Source organism: Neolamprologus multifasciatus, chromosome 7 (assembly GCF_963576455.1).
Source record: "Neolamprologus multifasciatus chromosome 7, fNeoMul1.2, whole genome shotgun sequence".
Lineage (NCBI taxonomy): Eukaryota > Metazoa > Chordata > Actinopteri > Cichliformes > Cichlidae > Neolamprologus > Neolamprologus multifasciatus.
Genome location: NC_140445.1, coordinates 43,691,108 through 43,711,139, shown reverse-complemented (window position 1 = coordinate 43,711,139; position 20,032 = coordinate 43,691,108). Strand labels below are relative to the sequence as shown.

General features: G+C 39.0%; 1 protein-coding gene across 2 annotated transcripts in view; it reads right to left on the bottom strand.

Annotated features, from left to right (window-relative positions):
• Positions 1-13,299: 13,299 nt before the first annotated feature.
• poc1b (POC1 centriolar protein B) overlaps positions 13,300-20,032 on the bottom strand; it is a 34,758-nt gene continuing 28,025 nt past the window's right edge. For both annotated transcript variants that reach the window (XM_085166125.1, XM_085166127.1), the window contains exons 11-12: positions 14,541-14,849; positions 13,300-13,754 (exon numbers count right to left, since the gene is read on the bottom strand). In XM_085166125.1, the coding sequence (XP_085022251.1) occupies positions 13,596-13,754; positions 14,541-14,849 (468 nt within the window). In that variant the 3' untranslated portion in view covers positions 13,300-13,595. The remainder of the gene's footprint in view (positions 13,755-14,540; positions 14,850-20,032) is intronic.

The window sequence follows — 20,032 nt, the reverse complement described above, 5'->3', positions numbered from 1 at the left end:
TGAATGTAGGTATTATTATATGTTCCTCTCCCAAAGTGATTTTGAGCAGTTGGTCCACGCTTTTATGCCAAGCAGGTTAGACTACAGAATCACTATTCCTTCCGTTAGTTCATAAAGCTGATTCTGTCCCCAGAATCAGATCTAAGTGTACTGAGGGAGTTTTCAATTACTGTGATCCTGGTTCTCTGGAACAAGCTGTCTGCTGACCTGAGGTCAGATACAACAGTGTCTACATTCAAAAACAGACATGAAACCTTTTGAATCTCATAAGCCTACACTTATTTGCTAAGTGTGTATGTTATCTTGTACTTATTTGAAAAGTTTTTCCATTTTCATTATAAACCTAAATATGTTTTTGTCATCTGTGTTAAGCACATTAAACACACAGAGTTTGAGTACAATGAAATGTGCTATATAAATAAAATTGCCACTGCAATGAGGTGGTAAAATAATTGTCCTCAGGTAAGCTAAGCTAAAACAAAAACAAAAACAAATGGCCTGTATTTGTATAGCGCTTTACTAGTCCCTAAGGACCCCAAAGCGCTTCACACAACCAGTCATCCACCCATTCACACACACATTCACACACTGGTGATGGCAAGCTACATTGTAGCCACAGCCACCCTGCTGCGCACTGACAGAGGCGATAGGCAAACTGTCCAGCTGCATGTCCATTAACCTGTCTTTTTGTTAGTGCCACTGTCTCCAAACAATCACATAGCAGATCTGACTAACATCTTATAAACTTACCCTTTTCACACCTTGCTGCTGTCTTTTTGTCACAAGTTACCCCTTGTCTCCACCCACTCTACTCTGGCTGTACTCCCTTTTTCTTGGGTGGTTGACCCCAGGTATTTAAAGTCATCAACTACCTCTCTTCCTTGCAGCTTCACCGTTACACCTTTCTCTCATTCACATGCATGTATTCTGGCTTGCTTCTGCTGAGTTTTAATGCTGCTGTTTTTTTTCCAACATGACAGCTGCACCTTCAAACTCCAAATGTTTTGACAAATTTCAAAGGTTACTCAGTGTTCCTCTGTGTTTTCAGGTCTGACACTCTCTCACAGCATGATAAAGAAGATATGGAAATCACTTCAGTTTGTCATTCAGTAAAAGTGAAATTCACTTCACTGGCTGAATAAGAAATTTTACTGATACACAGCAAAAGAAGAGCAGCTGATCAGTTTTCTAATCTGTGTTCTAGTAGCAGCAATTTCATTAATATCAAACATTAGGAGCAAACATAAAAATGTTTATTTACATATATATTACACATCACATTATGAGTACTGATGTGTGAAGTGAAAAACAATGATTATCTCTTCAACATGGCACCTGTTAGTGGGTGGAATAGAATAATATGGAGGAAGTGAACATTTTGTCCTTAAAGTTGACGTGTTAAAAGCAGGACAATGGACAAGTGAAAGGTTTTCAGCAAGTTTGACAAGGTTCAAATTGTGATGGCTAGATGACATGTTTAGAATACCACCAAAATTGCAGCTCTTGTGGAGTGTACCCAGTCTGCAGTGGTCAGCATCTAATAAAAGTGATCCAAGGAAGAAACAGTGGTGAACCAACAACCAGTGGTGGGTGGCCAAAGCTCACTAATGCACGCGGACAGTGAAGGCTGGATCTTGTGGTCCAGTCCAACAGATTGGTTACTGTAGCTGAAATTGCTGAAAAGCTTCATACTGGTTCTGGTAGAAAGGTGTCAGAAGACACAGTGCATCAGTTTGTTGTGCATGGGGCTGCATAGCTGGAGACCATTCAAGGCCCCCGTGCTGACCTCTGTCATGAATAAGGCGTGGTCTGATGAATCATGTTTTATACCACGTCGTTGGCCGGGTGCGTTCATTGCTTACTTGGGGAACACATGGCACCAGGAAGCACTATGGAAAGAAAGCAAGCCAGCGGAGGTACTGAGACGCTTTGGGACAATCTTCTCTATTTCCATTTATTTAGTTGCACTGCAGGCTGCATGATGTAACTTGCTTGGGGCTTGGGTGGATATTCACAGTGACTAGAGCTCATCAGAACTGCTGCAAAATTATTGTTACATGCTTGTCTTTATTTTATTTTTTTTATTTCGTTTATGTGAGCAAGCAGTTGTACAACTTGCTTCAAAAGTACAGAATCTTTAGTGTTTATGTAAAAAAAAAAACACTTCCTGCCTTCCTGGCGCCTGCTCCTGACTTAGCCACAACACAGCCCCCCCTCACTCTCCACCCCCTTCACTGCTTAGGAAAACCGTCTGTGAGGTCATGGGGCTACAGTGTGTTTAGCAGAGGGGCAGTCCAGAGACTTAACTGAGCACTTCTGATAGAGCATGAAAAAAAATTCACAAGTTTAGATCCAAAACTGCAAGCTAAAAATGAAAAATGAAAACTCTTATATGGACACAAAACAAGATTCCAAGAAAGAAGAACAATGTTGAACCACCTCTGAGTTCACAAAACAAGAAAATAATGACAATTTTAAAAGGTAAAAGGTGAAAGGTAAGGGGGCGAGGCACAGCTGTTGATGGAATGGAGAGCAGACTTAATGAAATCAATCAGTTTACCAAAGAGAGATTCCCCTCTTTTAGTCACTACACTGATAGCTTTCCAAATGGGTGGAATCTGTTTTGTGCTATTAATCTCTGATTGATCTGTGGACCAGCTCTTTGAACTAAAGAACAAAGGCTTCCTATGGGGTTACACGGGTCAAGATTAATGATGCGTGAAATCAAGGCTTCAAAGCGGTAAACCAGGAGAAGACACTTATTATCCCATGGGAAGATTGATGTTTCTCCAATACATATCTGTGTACAAAATTTCTATGGAATTTTGACATCCTTTTTGTCTACAAATAAAAGAAAATAATCAGGTAAAAACTGAACTTCAACGCAGAGTCCAAGGTTTAGGTTCCTCTGTTGTTGACTAAGCAAGAACAAAGGTTTTTCCTGCATATTTAGGGCACCTGACATTTACAACTTCAGTCATTAATCGGTACAGGAATTATACAGTAATATTTCTGACAACACAATTTGCTCCCCACTTTCTGTTGTCTGTGACCACTTTCTTCTTGGTCACAGACAACAGAGGAGAGACACTGACAAATGGATGGAGAATAATTGGACGTAGAAGAGGGAGGGAAACAGGAGTGCAGAGTGGAGAGAGAAAGGTGGACCCAGAGGGAAGGAAGCCACAAAAGAGACTATTTCAATTCAATTCAATTTATATAACACAAAATTGTAACTAAACAACCCTCACTTCCAGGCTGTTTAAATTGTATATTGTATGGTAACGTCCATGGTAATATTAGAATAAAACCCCAGTAGTCAGACGACTGCCTACATGCAAGCAAAAGTGGAAGGGAAAAACTCCCATTTAACAGGAAGAAACCTATTGAGGAGCAGTCATCTGCTGAAACCATCTCGGGGTTAGGGGAAAGTTAAGAGAGCAAAGAGAGACAGGACAAATATACATATATGGGAGAAAGCCAGAGTTTAATGTTAATTACAAATGATAAAATAGTGGTGTAAAAACATAAAGAAGGAAAAGAGATGAAAGTGAAGAAGAAAAACTCATAAGCTTCTTGGATAGATGAAGCTGTGTATCATCTGCATAGCAATGAAAATATACGCTTGGTTAAGTAAAGGCCTTTTAAGTGGTGGTTTAATTACTGCCACCTTAAAACCCTGTGGTACGTAGCCAAATATATTGATGGAATTACTGAATACAAGTTAACTCAGAAAGATCAATTGGAGATAAAGAGTCTACATAAATATCCGTGGTTTTAAAGGTTGATGTGCATAATGGTGTGTCTGAGAAATGGCTGTGAATTTTTTTTCCTCTCCTGCTTAAAATTTTATTAAGCACGTCATTTAACTTCTTAAAAAAATTAAACTAGTTATTGCTAGTTTAGGTTAAACTCAGCTCAACAGAGCTTTGACTCGAATCAGTGTGGCTACGGTGTTGAATTACACCCAGAGAAAATTATAAACTTTGACATTGTTTGGCAAAATTGCAAACTGACTCAAAATTAATTTGCAAAATTGATTGGCACAATTGATTGGTCGTTACTGCTCAGATGAATTATGATCTTACCAAATCCACATTTATCCCTAGCCACCAGTTTCAGACCAGTGTCACCTGCTCTGGCCCCAGCAATATAATTAACTAGACAGATACCCTAGAGATACCCACTGGTGATATCTCTAGTTTCAGTTTTCTTGAGTTACCAGTGACCAGATTTTTGTCCTTGTAAGTAGTGTCACAAATGTGAACATATCAGTGGTGTATCGGGCACTTCAGTTTCAGTCAAGCCTCCTTTCACCCAGCTAGGTCTGGCTTCCCAGCTGCTTTCAAACATCTGCAAGGGCCAAGCTACTTTTGCCTGTACCAACTACAAGGGCCTAGCTACCTAGAGGGTTATTTTCAAAGGTGTGGAGCTGTGTCTCCAAAGAACTAAGCCTGGCCTTTAAATCTATAACCTGGCAACATTTATTACAAGTCCCATTAACATTAAAGGAGACAGAGGAGTAACTAAACATTTGACAATCTGAGCAGGAACATGCCGGTGAGACAGTTGCTTGTGCAATGCTGCGGGTGTTTCAATTAGGATCTAAGCTAATAGCTACGCTAAGCTAGTGAATCCCTAAAGACAAAATGAGTGAGTATGTATATAATTTGCTGGGATTTAAAATAAAGTGAGCACTATTTAAAAGTTAGCAATTTGTTTAGCAAGCTACACAAATTTCACTATTGAAGTAAAATGTTTCCTACCGGATCAGGAAACACTTCCAATATAGTAGCGCAGTTACAGCACCACCGAGCCACATTAGCAACTAAAAATGAAAACAGTGTTTCTTCTTGCAGGCAGTAGAGTAGTCTGCAGTGTGTGGGCCTTCACCAACACCTGGTAGGGATTAGATGAAGGATGATGGGTGGGACTAAAGGAAAGACTCTATTGTTTTGGCAGGTTGCAGATAAGTGTTTGTGGGGAAGAAGGGTTTTTCCAAAACACTTGCTTTGAAGTTTCTATTTCTTAAATAAGATTTTCTTAACTTAGTAAACCCCTAATGAACAAACAAACACACCTATATCTATGTGTGGGACTTAAACTTGAGTTTTATGGGGTTTAAGATATTTAGAAGAGAAAACCTTTCAAGTTAAAGCAGAAAATTAGGAGCAACTTTGCTACTTGACATTTAGTGAAAAGGTAAAAAGAAAACAGTGGCATGACACTAGGGCTTGCTTATTAAAATCTTTCCCTTGAGTATTTAACTCTGGCAAGCTAAATCAAAGGGTGAAAAAACATGTATGGTGAGCTATAAAATTGTGTCCAACACTTGCATTTCTGCTTTTGTGCAGATCGTTTGTTATTCATGTGCAGTTTTGTGCAATAGGGGAAAGGCTTTAATTGCAGGGCTGACAGCTAGTATGACAGGATTAAACTGCCTTATTCATTATTATTATTATTATTATTATTATTATTATTATTATTATTATTATTATTATTATTATTATTAATATTGTTGTTGTTGTATTTTTAGACATTATGAACTGTCAGCCTGAGCTTTACATTATGTAAGGTTCCCCAACTTTGTGGGTTTTTGTTTGCCGTATTAAGACACATGACATCACATCCAGACCTCTTAAGAGAAAAGCTCTGACTGAGCAACGGTGTCTATTTTCTTGGTTATGACAGTGTCAGGGACATTTATAAATGTAAATCACTTCACCCTTATTTTTGTGTTAACCCATATTTATACTGTATGTAAGAGTATAGTGTAAATGTAACAATGAACAGTAGCAAAAGTGGTGCATCAACAGCAGATTGAAAGGCAGGCAGGTGCTCTGTAAATCCGGTGAGTAAATATAACGAGGGTGGAAGGATAAGATCGGGTGAAAGGGATCAGAGGAGGAATGGAGTCAGGAGACACTGTTGTCACGTACTGGGAAGTGGGCAACACAGTGGTGCATTGTGGGAGTTGACACAGAGGCTCAAAAACGCTGAATAAAGAGCTTTGGTTTGGTGCTGCGTTGAAAGCACTAGAATGTAAAAACAGGCCAGAAGCATCCATTCAGAATAAAAAAAAACTTTTACTCTGTCCTATTAAATGCTTTAATTTTGCACTCTTAAATCTTATTGACTGATTTTTCTGCCACTAAGTAAGCATGGAAATTTAAATAAAAGTGCATACATTACGATTATTTTGTTAATCATTGATGGCCTAAGATGACAACTTGCTAAAGTCTTAGCTGCTTGTCAAGATCGCTGAAAAACTGTATTTTTCTTAAAAGTTTTAGTGTAATTTGGGGGATATTTTTGAACATGTTTTCTACTGAGGATTTACATTTTGTACTGCAACCTTTTAGGCGATATGTGTTTATGTATAATCACACTATCACTGTATGTTTAAACCAATAATGATTGCCATTATACAGGAAACATTTGGCCTTAAAATTATTACAGGTTGGTACTATAGTAAATTTCCCCCACAAAATGTATTCCATTAGCTTTGATAAGAAATTTGTTGTAAATGATGAAATTCTAATTTAAGTCACCAAGCCACTTCAGTTGAAAGGTTTAAGTTGTGTTTTTCATGTACTTTCTTGCACTGTTTTGTCATGCATCATGTTAACTTTCACACACTGAATCAAATGTGAAGCTTGAGAGAACTTGACCCAGTGTGACAGGGAATGTGGGATGTCCTGGCATCTTCAGGGTCCGGCTGTGACAACAGGCTTAGAGAAAACACTATTAACCAGGAAAGGATTCTTGAGTCGCGAGCCAAACACATGACTAAAGAGACACATGGAGAGCTGATGGGAAAGGAGTAGTGACACAGTTACCACATGAAGAGAGCGTATCACACTTTCAGGAACTGCTAAGCTGTCTGTCAATCTCAAAGATAAAGACAACATGTGAGCTGTTTGCTTAAAAACTTAAAACAAGAAGCTTTTAATTACACTGGCAGTGTTAAAAATCTTGTCCTTTAACTTGTAATTCACAAGGTAATTAACTGCATAAGCATTGCTTCTACTATTCAGTTATGTCTGCCATATAAATAAATATTACACTACCAAATCAGGAATAACACAGACTGTGTTTTCTCTGGCGGATAGTAGCTAGCTGAAATGGCAAAGGGTGGAACGACCAAAATAATTGTAGAAACTCTGTGTGGTAAAACAATAGGGAAAAGATGAAGGAGGAGAGACCAAGTAAATCAAGAGTAAACCTCAGACAAGTATTCATTTGGAAGGAGCTTCAGATTCAAAAGCAACATTTGGTTTCTTATATTTATATGTAACTCAGCCTACCTAGATAACTACAACTGGGTAACCGTCACAACTTTCTGTATTTGGCATTGTTACAAGTACCAGCATGTTTGAGATTATCAATGGCAAGCTGCTAAGCATGTCTACCTGACCCGTTAAGCTTCTTATGACATCTGTCAGCTAACAGAAAGTGTTCCTGGAGCGCTGTAAATCACTAGTTTAGGGCTGCGTGTGGGGATTCTTTTAACTATTAATATAATACGTCTTTCTTTCTTTCTTTCTTTCTTTCTTTTTTTAAGTAAAGCAAGTATAAGGTCTTTGAATATTCTTCTGAAACACTGACAAAGTGCAGTGCTTTTCAATAGGTGTGTTTTTCCTTATCAAAAACATCAATGTAGGTTGAGATATGAAAAAAAATCCTGCCGGGAGGCTGAAAAAGTCAATCAATGTTGCATTTTTAAATCATTTTTATTAGTTTAGACATATGAGACAAGAAAGGGAGGAAGAAAAATCTACTACAGCTACAGTGTTGTTTCACTGAGATCAAACTGACATCAGCAGAATACATCATGGTGGAAATAAACTGTTACACTTGGCCACAGCAGCACTGGTAGATATTGGCAGGTATTATAGACATTTCAGGCTAATGATTCATGCAGAGAGGCAACATTGCCCATTTATGGTAAGATTGTGCGAGAGATTGTGTAAATTGAGTTTTGGCCCACTCTGTGTTTGTCCCTTACATTGTGGTGAATCTAAATCAGCCTGTAAAAGACTAAACTCCTAATATACTGTATGGACTATTCCTCGCAAGGTGAATAACACAGCCAGAAAATTATTGTATTTAGTGTGTGTGTGAGTGTGTGTGCGTGTGTGTGAGAGAGAGAGAGAGAGAAAGAGAGAGAGAGAGAGAGAGAGAGAAGGGTTAATAGGATATAGCAGTCAGAGCTGCTACCCACAGCCCAGATGGCACTTACCATAAATCTGTGTTCCTCTGCATGCGTGCGTACACACACACACACACACACAGTTTGGAGCAAGTCGCTGCTTAAGTGTGCTCACTTGCAGATCCTCTACTGGAACTCCAGAACGACAAATAGTAAGTCAAAAGACAAAGTGGTTTCAGATCAAATGTACTCTGGAGGCTCACCAAGTCGGTTGAGGCAAAGCAGGAAGGATGCGTGTCCCACTAGAATGACCTTCAACCCACATGGCCCAGGAGCAATAACACCCCATGATGTCAGGAAGTCCACCGCTTCCTTATCTGAGGAACTGAGACGACCTGTTCCCACATTGTGTCCCTTATTCCAAAGAAAAAAGAACCGGGGGAAACCCCCCCCCCCCCCCCCCCCCCCCCCGCTGAAACGGAGCCACATCGGAAGTCCAGCAGGATTTGTGGGAAGGGAGTTGGAGAGATTTATATTCTGTTTTGTTTTATGTTCTTTTTTCTTTTCGTTTTCTGGGAAGTCAAAAAAAAAAAAAAAGCTGAGTTTGAGATTAGCCTGATAAGGCAACGGTGAGGTATTCAGAGTCTTCATCTCAAATTATGATTCCTGTACTGTACAATGTTGAAAAAAATCTTCCTTCGCACTGCCAGAAAGTAGATCTAACAAAATTATGTTAGTCCCGTGTTTTTACAGTTATGCACACACAAATAATAAAGGTTATCTTATCTTATCTTATCTTATCAATATTGAGATTAAGGTTGCATTTGGAAGTCATAGCTTTTTTTTTAATAGATGAAAACAAATGTTCTAAGCTGAAATATTCCTATAAAGTTTACTTCTTTTAATTTTGCATTATCAGCTATTTAAGAGAGCTGTTCCTCTTTTTAGCTGCACAATGTGTTTACAGGCAGAAAAAAAAGAAGACAACTCCTATTTAGCAGTTAAATTGAAAGTTTTAACCCAATCTGTGCAAGCAGGAAGCCTTAGGAAGTGCTTAAGACTTGATTATTATGTTTTTCTCTCAAAAACAGCCATAAGAGCTTTCATTATAATTGCATTATAAAAGCACTGTTGAAATAGTCACCTGTATTAAATATGGGATAAAAATATGTCATGTAAGCACAACTATTAAGGATTCAATACACGGTGTGCCCAGGATACAGGAAGTCTGAGGAGAAACAAATTCCATTTTATTGGCACACAAAGGGATGGAAAAGGCTGAACCTTGTGTACATGCATCTGTGCTTCTCGTAAGTGAAAAAGAGGAACAGGAAGGCTAAAATACAGACGGAGAGAAACTTAGCTTAGGGATCAAATGACAAACAGATCTACCAGGGCTACAGGTTGCTTTGAACCTTCTCAGTGCGGAAGTAAACTGTTTTTTTTTTTCTTCTGAGCTCTCTTTTTTCATTATGTTTCTTTTTGCCCCCCTTTCCACCAGAGATAAGCTTTAACATGCTAAACCCTGTAAAAACAGGCCTAAGTGTTTAAGCTGAGAACATTCTGCAAAGGTATCCTAATTTGTGATGCTGCATCAAGCTGCTGAAGTGTGTGGCACAGGGGGGAGATTCCTAGTTGCATGGCAGATATAGACTGCAAATACATATGGCCTTGTTTTAAAAGATGATGGCCCCAAAGGTTGGAGCTCACACTGGAATTACTATTATAATCAAATTTTACTTGTGGCTTTATTTCCATCATTCCAATGTCTCTGTTGTGACCTCCAACGTAAGCAACCGCTTAAGATAACTTCTTTGCGTATCTGTATAGCCAAGACATATTCCCAAATATTTATGATTTCTTATAAATAAAATAATAAAAATAAACAATTAGTCAAGGTCAGTTCAGAGAATCTTTTCAACACTGTTTTTAAAAACATTTTTTCATCTTTCTACCAGCAACATGTCCTCATTTTTAGATGCTGAACCAAAGGCAGTGATTGAGGGCTGTACAAGTCCATCATACAGTAAATGAAGTAGCATGAATATCTTTCTGTACATGTGCATCTTCAATAAAGTACAATCAGTAACTGTTAAAGCCATATGCTGAGACCAGTACTATACTGCAAATTAATAGGCGTGGGTGGAGGGCCCCCTTCTCCCCCGCAGTCTTTCTTCTTTTTCCCCTCCTTTCTCTTTTTTTTCTGGCCTCCATTTATCACCTCATCCACCTCGTGTGGGTTACCATGGAATGTCTGAAAAGACAATCCCATGTTCTTTTAGAAATGGTGTAGAAGCAGTAAAATAATAAGAAGTTGCTCAGTTGGGCACTAAAGGCGTTTTGCTTTCCAGCTTGTGCTGGGTTTGAGGCAACAAGCAGGTTTACCGGGTAAAATGATATTACATGAAAAAAGGTTTGTGGCCAAGATTAGCATCTGAAAACAGAAGAGTTATTATGACAGCAGGGCATATTTTAAAGCAGTCCAAAAACAGAATGATCTTCTTGACATTCTTGAAAAACCTGTGAAAGACAGGTTTTCACACATTTGATCTGTTAGACTGCAGGAGAATTTTAAAAACTTTGTTCAACTTTGCATTTTATTGATGTTTCTTAATGTTAAAGAAAACAAGTGCAGTGAAAACTGTTAGATGTTACTTAATGTTACTTAATGTCAGCTTTCAGTGCTGTAAACCTAACGCCTCTGTTGTGCTGGGGTTGACAGTTTATCTCTTAAATTCCGCACAAATAAAGACACCAGCTTTTTTCTATTTTTCTTTTGGGGATTTGGGTTGACAGAACCTTAAAAAGATCAAATCTGAAGAATAAAGATTTACCTTCCCGTTTTAAATGAGCTTTGCATCCTTTTTTTCTTGACCGGCCACCGTATTTACAGCAGACAAAGACGTGCAGATAAGGCTCATTTAATAATATAGTCAATACTGGTTTGACAAGTCCTTCAAATAGGCATCAGAGCATTGCTTCCGCAAATAATTCCATGTTTAATTAACCGAAGGACATATCACACACAATCATCATTCAGTAGTAAACTGTGACCGTGCGATTGCCTGGTGGCAAGTCCGGTTGTTACAGCTCCTTCCTCAATATAAACAGGAAGCCCCTCCTCTAGGAAGCTATTAACATGTTATGGGATCATGTTCACAATGCACTAACAACACACACAGCGCTTATGCTCACTGTAAAGCAAGTTCTGTGTGCACTTAACGAGATCTAAGTGGAAGTGAAGGGGGAAGCTGGTCATTAAATGTTTGCATGTGAGTCTCCTGCTTCAGTGCACAAAAGATTTTGTGACTGCGTTTGTTGGTTTGTGTGTTTTCACTTATACAGAGACAAAGTAATGAGAGTTGCAGGCTGTGAGAGCAAATTTTAGCAAAGTGAAGTCATTTTCATCAGCCCTCTGGTTCATAGTTTAGAGTTAGATTCAGTGTTAGGCATCTGTTTAAGACCTAATGCATTTCAAAGGAATCACCACTCAAGAGCTACTTTCTTGCAGTTCAGGAGCTCTTGATCATATTTCACTGTCTTCATTTTCCAGTTTTAGTTGTCATGAAACTGAAGATTATGTTAAAGGACTTAAACATCATCATCATCATCATCTTCTTGATGAATCACACACTTTTCACAAATGTGTCTGTGAAGGAGATTGGTGAGTGTATAAATAGGGATTTTTACTGGTGAGTGCAAAAGGACATTTGAGAAATTTACAGGTGGATAAGTACTGAGCAAAACTGGAAGATTTTTCATGTAGAAGTCATTTTACTTCAGATTTCATCAGCACCTATGATACAACAGGATTGAACAACAGGATTTTGACCACTGCAACACTTCACTGTGCTTCAGGTAAAGTGGACCTGGGTTTCTCAGCAGCCTGAACCGCGTTATGTAACTGGAAAGGAGAACAAGGAGCAGGAGGATGAACACCAATGAAGCCAAAGAGGAAGCCAAGGATGTGGTGAAGGGAGCAAATGGCAGCCTCTGATAGCTCCCCCTTTGTGTGGCTTTTTTTTTTTTTTTTTTTTTTACTGCTTCCTCCCGTTCCAGCCGCATCGCTCACCGCATGGCCTCCACTGGAACAACATAAACAGCTAGAGACCATAGACTGGGCGAGAGCAAGCCAGAACATTTCAGGCACAGTGGCACATAGAAACAAAATACAGGAAGGGCTTTACCGCATTTATGCATAGTAGCTGAACTGAAAGTAAATTATTTTTCAGATACAAGGTTAAAATTGATTAATTATGAGTATATTAATTCAAAAACTTTCAATAGTAAGAAAATACTAATATAAAATCTTACTGGTTACATATAAATTATTGCTATTTAACATTTGGTAGTACTACAAATGCATGTAGTTGACGAGCCAGAAAGTTCTTAAGTGGCATACTTTTGGAATAGTATGACTGTGTACAGTTTATAGCTGGTAAATATACATTTTAGTCAAGCTGTTAAAGATGTCTTTAATCATACATTAATCCACCAATAGGCCAAATAGCCCAGCTTTCCACTAACAATTGAATGCGCCATGCATTTGAGGACTTGTTGCGCTAAGACAGTAAAGAATCAGCACAAATGTATCATCCATAGAAACATAAGTGCACCTACATTTCATAATGAAAACGAGAGGAACAATTAAAAAAAAAAAAAAAAGTATGCACGGGAAGCATTTTTGAAAGTGAAACAATCAGTTTCTTTGACACATTTAAAATGTGCATTTAAACATTTATAGACTTTTATTTGCCTATGGAAAGCAGTTTAACACATATCCCAACTGCCGGATATTTGAGTGGAGATTTAACTCAAAATTGAGCACATCATGTTATATTTTGGTCATCTCAGTTTTTATTTTTGACCATTTTGAGGTTCTCTCAGTACAAGGTTGTCTCCTTTTGTCTGGATACAGTAAGTAATAACCAATTAGTGCAACAGGGTGTACTATTCATAAAAATTTAATTTATATTACATGTATTTTAGGAAAAATGCACACAGCTTGGGGTTTAAAATGGCATGGCATAGCATTTACAATCAAAACAGATGTTATTCTTGAAGCAGTGAACTGCTAAAACACCTGCAAATGAACAGGTAAACACACACAGGCAGCGGTCATATAGCAGACAAGCACTTTTTAAAAAAAATACATATATATATATAGCTGCAGCTCTTCTGTGCAGCTGGATGTCTTTAAAAGGTACCGAAAGGCATGGAAAAACTATGTTGGTAGTGGTACTACACACGTACAAGCACGCAGTCAGACACAAACTCACTGCAACCACTGATCGAATCCTGATTGACCCATTGACGTATGAGAAAGACCACCATGGAGGGCATTTAAATTGACACACACATACACATCTGGCAGTCTGGGGGCTTAGCAGAACAACAAACTTCATGTCTTTGTGCTGCTGTCTGAGACGAGGCAGAATTGGCCTCAAGTGGAATGAACAGGAGATTCATCTGTCCCTTCGCTCTCTGTCCTCCGCCTCGTTCTAGATGCTCGCAGGTCTTTCAGAATCTGAGACTGATGGCTTAGACACTCCTTCAACTTGTCCTCAGTCAGGGTGAGACGCTCTTCCAGCACTGAAACAGTCTGCATGAGGTGAAGCGGTGGGGGTGGGAAAGCATGATAATTACAGAGAAGTCAGAGAATAATTATACATGTAGAAACTAAGCAGAGCAAAGTTCAGTCTGAAATCAATCCTTTCCCAATGTAGAAACAAAAAAAACAAAAAAAACAAAAACAAAAGTAAATGAGAAATCGTCATGGCTTTCAAATGATCATCATTATTATTATTATTCATTTTGGCCTTGATGCATGAGATAGTCGAGATAGTAGAGAAGGCAGAAGTGATTTAAAATTAAATATTTATATTACAAAGATTATTTGATAGTTCATTAGGTGTCATTTGTTTCTGGGAATCAAAAAATGCACCAATTATTTCTTATAGATGACAATGTCTGTGAAACAAAGTACATACAGCAGCACATTTTTTTTTATTTCTGGAGACAATTTTCTCATAAAACTGCAGAATTGAAAATATGTTCAATTTTTTTATTCTCTGTCCGCAAATGTCATAAGACGTAAAATGAGGAAATGTCTCTGTTTGAGAAGTGGTGACACTTCTCAAACAGACAAAGAAGTGGGCAGCTAAATCAAATATTCTCACTCCACCGTTTGCTTTTCTTTACCTTTTATTAGACTTGTGCAAGTGGAAGTTCTCAATGTCTTTTTGCGTCTTCAGTAAGAACAGAACATAGTAAACAACCTGATGCTGGGCTTAAACACTTCAGAGGGAAAAAATTGTCCTCCTTCAATGTTTTTCCACTGCTGTCGATATTGTGAGTTGACACATATAAGCTTTGCCTGATAACTGACCTGCGTGAGAATATCCAGCTGTTGAACAATGTGCCGCAGGGTAGAGCTCACACTCGATGGATGACCAGAGAGAACTTCCAGTGGGTGTGTCTGCGCCATCTCTACTTCTTCCTCTCGTCTTCCTTTTCCTTCTTTTCTGTTAGCCCTCGTTTCATTCTCAGCAGTCGATTCTGCCCTACTTGCACTTCCACCCTCGATCCATCCGTCCAGTCTTGAATTGGCAACATGACATGCTGGCAAACCGTTATAGTGGTGACTGTTAGCAGCAGCAGACTGCATGGGTGTCAAGCGGGGCCAACTGTTTAAGAGCTGGAGATGAAAGCAGGAGAAAACGCAAAATGTGTGGATATTGTTTTGTTCCATTTATGTTCCAAATGCACTGTATCACACGAGAAACCCATATTAAATCAAATCACTCATTGTGACTCTCTGACATTTAATTCAGAACAGACCACTGAAAACAAAGAACTCTTAAAAAATACAAGGTGTTTCCAAGTGCTTGCTTCAGCATCCTGCTGGAAAAGCAAAGGAGTCAGAAAGAACTAGAAAACAGTAGAAGAAACATCTGAATGACGTTAAATGTCAAACTGTTAAAGGAATTAAAGTTTCAGTTTGCAGTGAAATGACTGATTAAGTCACTTTTATTTTTAAGTCTGACATGTAAGCTGAAATCTACCTGATAAAAAAATAAAAATAGGATCAGGCTGAAATGAAAGTCTTGAAAAATAAAGGCTGGGCCTCCTGGAACTAATTTCATGTGGGAAATTAATTTTTATCACTCAATCCTCATAGTAAGAATAAAGTTCAACCAGAGAAACGTTTGTGGTACAGGGGATGGTTTAACATTAATTATAGTGGGCCTTATCTGGGATGTATCTGCGCACTCAAAGAATACTATAAATCATGTCAGAATTACATTCTCTCCCATTATTTAACATCATACACAACGTGCCAAAAGGAGTGCTCTTTCAAGCAAATTAACATTTGTTCTTCGTTAGTCTTGGCAGTCCATGGAGCAGCTTTTCCGCCCCTTATTTTTGTCTTTTCCAAACACTGTTGGTACCTGGCATCTTCTTAATGACGCTGAACTCATGGCAAAAATCGACTGGAATATGAATTGAAGTATTGGATGTTACCAAAGTATCAACTGGAGTTTAATTGTAACTACTTTTTGAACTTAAAGTTGATTATAAACAACTATACTAGTAGATTACCATGTTTGAAATATACATGTATCAAACAGTGACAGAAAGAATACATCAGAGGCTTTCATGATCCTGGATGATATGCAATCATAATACATAACACTATGCAGAGATGGCCAACATGCTTCCTATCTCACTGTTCTGTCAGTGAAGTAGGCCTTGAGCCTGTTGCAACTAGGCAGACTGAAGCAGGTGGATGACTCACACTACTGGATTACTGACTGAAAGGCAGACTTTGTGACCGCCTGACTACCTTGCTAGCTAAAGACAAGTTCATAGGCTGTTTGCACTGAAGAGCTACAGATACAGAGCAAAGCAGAAAAAAAACTTTTGTTTTTAATGCGACCTTTGATTTTGTATGTAATGTTTATTTTCCTTTCACAAGAAGAACATAACAAGGGAAAGTGAACAATGAGAGAGAGAAAAGAAGGGGGGGGGGGCGGTTCATTATATTCAGTGTAATCAGAATCAGAGACAGTGCATTCATTACAGCAGAGTCTTTTAACACAGTAGCTATACAGCAGATAAATATCTATTCTAAAGAACCAATCATTGCTCAAGGACAACTATCCTAACTTTTAGGAGGTCGGGATTCAAACTAGCATGTTTTAGTTTTCAAAATAAAGTGAAATAATTCCACAAACACATTTAATAAACTTTTGCTTAAAAACCACCATAGCTCCGTAACCTCTTTCCAAACATTACTGTAATTCTGCAGATCACATGCCTTAAGGGGCTAGCACTGACATTTAGTAACATCAAGTGATGACAAGCAAAATAGCCTGAAGTGAAGTGGGCAGGTCCCTAGTTACAAAATTCAGACGCAAACAACTGAAGCAAATACCAATTAAAACGAAGGACTATGTTAATTTGCCTCGTAACAATGAACCATCAGTGACCTGGGGCAAGCGAATTGTTTCTTGTTTGGATGATTATTCCATTATTTTTCAATAAATCAACTAATTTTAAATAAAATGTCCATACCTCAATCCATATTCTGAATCACTTATCTAGTTCAAGGTCACAGGGGGAATGAAGCCTATCCTACAAGTCATAAAGAAGAGGCTGATGTTACACTGTCAAGAAGTTGCCAGTCTAACACCGGGCTTTAAAAAACAAACAAACCACACACACACACACACACACACACACACACACACACACACACACACACACACACACACACACACACAAAACAATGGTTAAAGTTAAGTTCACTCCACAACTAAAACTACAGCAGTGGCATCTTAAAACTGTTTGGTCTTGACAACCAACAGCTTTGGCTAAATAAATATATGAACTGATTTGTTGTTGGTCCAAACAATTATTTTGTAGAATTGTTATTGCTTAGCAAATCACATTATAATAAAAGAAAAACAATAATCCAGACAAAATGATGAGAAGTTAAGTTGTACTCAATAATAATGTGATGTATGGGTTGCACCAAAGAGAACAAAAGGAGGGGGACGGGGAAGGCAAGGGGATAAATGAGAGATATTTTAGGAAGATCAAGACAGGCAGGAAGAGGAGGGTTAAGAGGAGGAGGAGGATGTCACACATTCCTAGCCTAATGCATGGAGCAATCGATTCCGGCTTACTTCCTGCATACTGTCCTCACTTCAAAGAGAGCATGGGGACGCAGGAGACGGTGGAGGGAAGAGAGGAAGAATATACCAGGATGTGTAAAGAAAGAGGGTGGGTCAGGATCGACTGCTGGGAGGAGGTGAACATAGCTGTCAGTGTGTGGATGGTGAGTCTCGTGGAATCTTGAACACCTTTTCACTCCTCGTTGATACATCTTGTCAACATCTGCTCAGCTCATTTACAGTTAACATCCCTCCACCCCCTCAGCCACCAAGGAGTTTGGTTACAATTAACGTATAACAGGCAAGGCACTTCAGTGTGCCAGTCAAAACACACACACACACACACACACACACACACACACACACACACACACACACACACACACACAGGAAATTGCTTCTAACTATAATTTGTTAGAAGCTTGTTGTGGTGCACGGCATTATCAGGTATATAAAAGATATACAAAATCACAGAAACATGGATTGTTCAATGTAGAGGGGTCAGTGGAGCTAAAAACTCACAGTTTACAATAAGGATAATTTCAGAGATTAAATCGTGTCTACTACGCTTTATGGAATGTCAGAGGTCAGTCATGGCAGGAATGTTGCAACAGTTGTGTTTTTTGTTTGATAGGAGTAGCTGGTTGGGTTTGGTTGGTCGAGCCAAGCAGAGCAGGGGAAAAACTAGACACTATGATAATGAGGTGGCAGACTGTGTGAGCTGAGTGCGCTCAAGTGTCGATAGGAAGGCAAGAATATCAACACAGCCTGTACTCAAAGTACATGTGCTTGTCCAATCTATGAAGTGCTTCCTAATTTGGCCACAGTTTACTCCACAAGTAATGAGATGCAATATAAAAGACACAAATGTGAGTGTCTAATGGCAAACCAGCACTATTAAATGCTAATCATTGATTATTCAACGATATTGTTGATAACTTGACTGCAGCAGATTTACTTAAAAAGGGAAGTTCATTAGAACCACAATCCAGGTTAAAATGCTAACGGCGGCTGTGATGTTTACGATCAAAAGGATCCCCAGGAGAAACCAGATCACAAATAGCCTCACCTCCGCTTCTAAATCAAATCACAGATGTCTGATCAAAAACATAATTTCCATGAGCACCAGAATTAGCTGCGCTCTCTATTGTTGGCAGGAAACCTCGGGCATTGTGACCCTTGTATAACAAGCCATTTGATCTTAATTGGAGGGCTTCTCTGATGTTCCTGCCCTTACCACTTGTGAAGCCACAAGCGCATCTTCAAAACCTGCCTGATGTTTATTAATTAACATGGAAAATCCTCCTTATGAAGTAGGTAGGCAAAGGGTTCTCCAAAGCGGCACTGTAATTGTTTTACCAATATTCAATCCACCAGACAGTTTCATAATAGCTGGAAAAGCACTAACTAACCTCTTCCTCATTAAGGCTCACCGCTGCATCGTCATCTCACAGATGCAGGCATTTACACCTGCTGTTAAGGCGCAAGAAGCCGCTGCGTTATTCTCCTAAACGATAAGTGTCGCCACTCAGATAATATCGCAGCAAACGCACGGATACGGAGGAGAAGACAAAACCAGAAGCCAAGACACTGAAAACATGAGTTTTTTGGAAAGAACTTTGGAAAAACAAAAAAACAAAAACTTGACAAACAGTTGCAACATCTCCCTCTGTGTCGGTCTCTAAGATGGTGGTAAAAACTGGCATAATCTTACACTTGTGTCTTCAATCCAGGTATGACAGGGGTTGCCGCAAAAATTCCCCCCCAAAAAACCAAGGAGGCGCACAACTGGCTGACGTGCCACAAAGATTGTGTCTCATGACACATGGATGTGAAAATAGTCAGGCAAGGCCAGCAATGGACGAGCATAAAAACAACGTTAGGATCCCGTTCAAGGCTCCATCCTTCAAATTTGCCAAGCATGACACATTCACTGGCATTAGTGCGCCTAACATCAATGGCTGAATTTGTTGCACACGGATCAAGTTTTAGAAGAGTTTCAACATCATCTGCATCTCTAAGTAAGTAAGTAAGTAAAACTTTATTTATATAGCACCTTTCAAGATAAAAATCACAAAGTGCTTCACAGAAGCTAAAACCTAAAAATAAAAATCAACCAAAAGCAAGTTTAAAAAGATGAGTTTTTAGCTGTTTTTTAAAAGCGACCACTGAGTCCACAGATCTCAGGCTCAAAGGGAGAGAGTTCCACCATCTGGGGGCCACAGTTACAAAAGCTTTGTCGCCTTTTGTTTTCAGCCTTGTGTGTTGGACAGCAAGCAAGCCCTGGTCACATGACCTCAGGGACCTGTTGGGAGTGTATGGATGTAAAAGTTCACTTATAAATGTTGGTGCTTGTCCATGCAGAGCCCTGAAAGTCAAGGTCAAAACCTTAAACTGGATTCTGAATTTAACGGGGAGCCAGTGCAGCTGATTCAGCAGGGGTGTGACATGGGAAAACTTGGAGGATTTGGTCAGAAGCTTTGCAGCAGCGTTCTGAACAACTTGCAGATGCTCCAAAGAGGCTTTACATAAACAAGTAAACAAAGAATTACAATAGTCCAGACGAGATGAAACAAATGCATGAATGACAATTTCTAATTCAGAGTGCAATACAATGGGACTCAGCTTAGCAATGTTTCTCAAGTGATAAAAAGAGGAGTGAACCAAATATTTTACATGGGCATCCAAAGTCAGAGCTGAG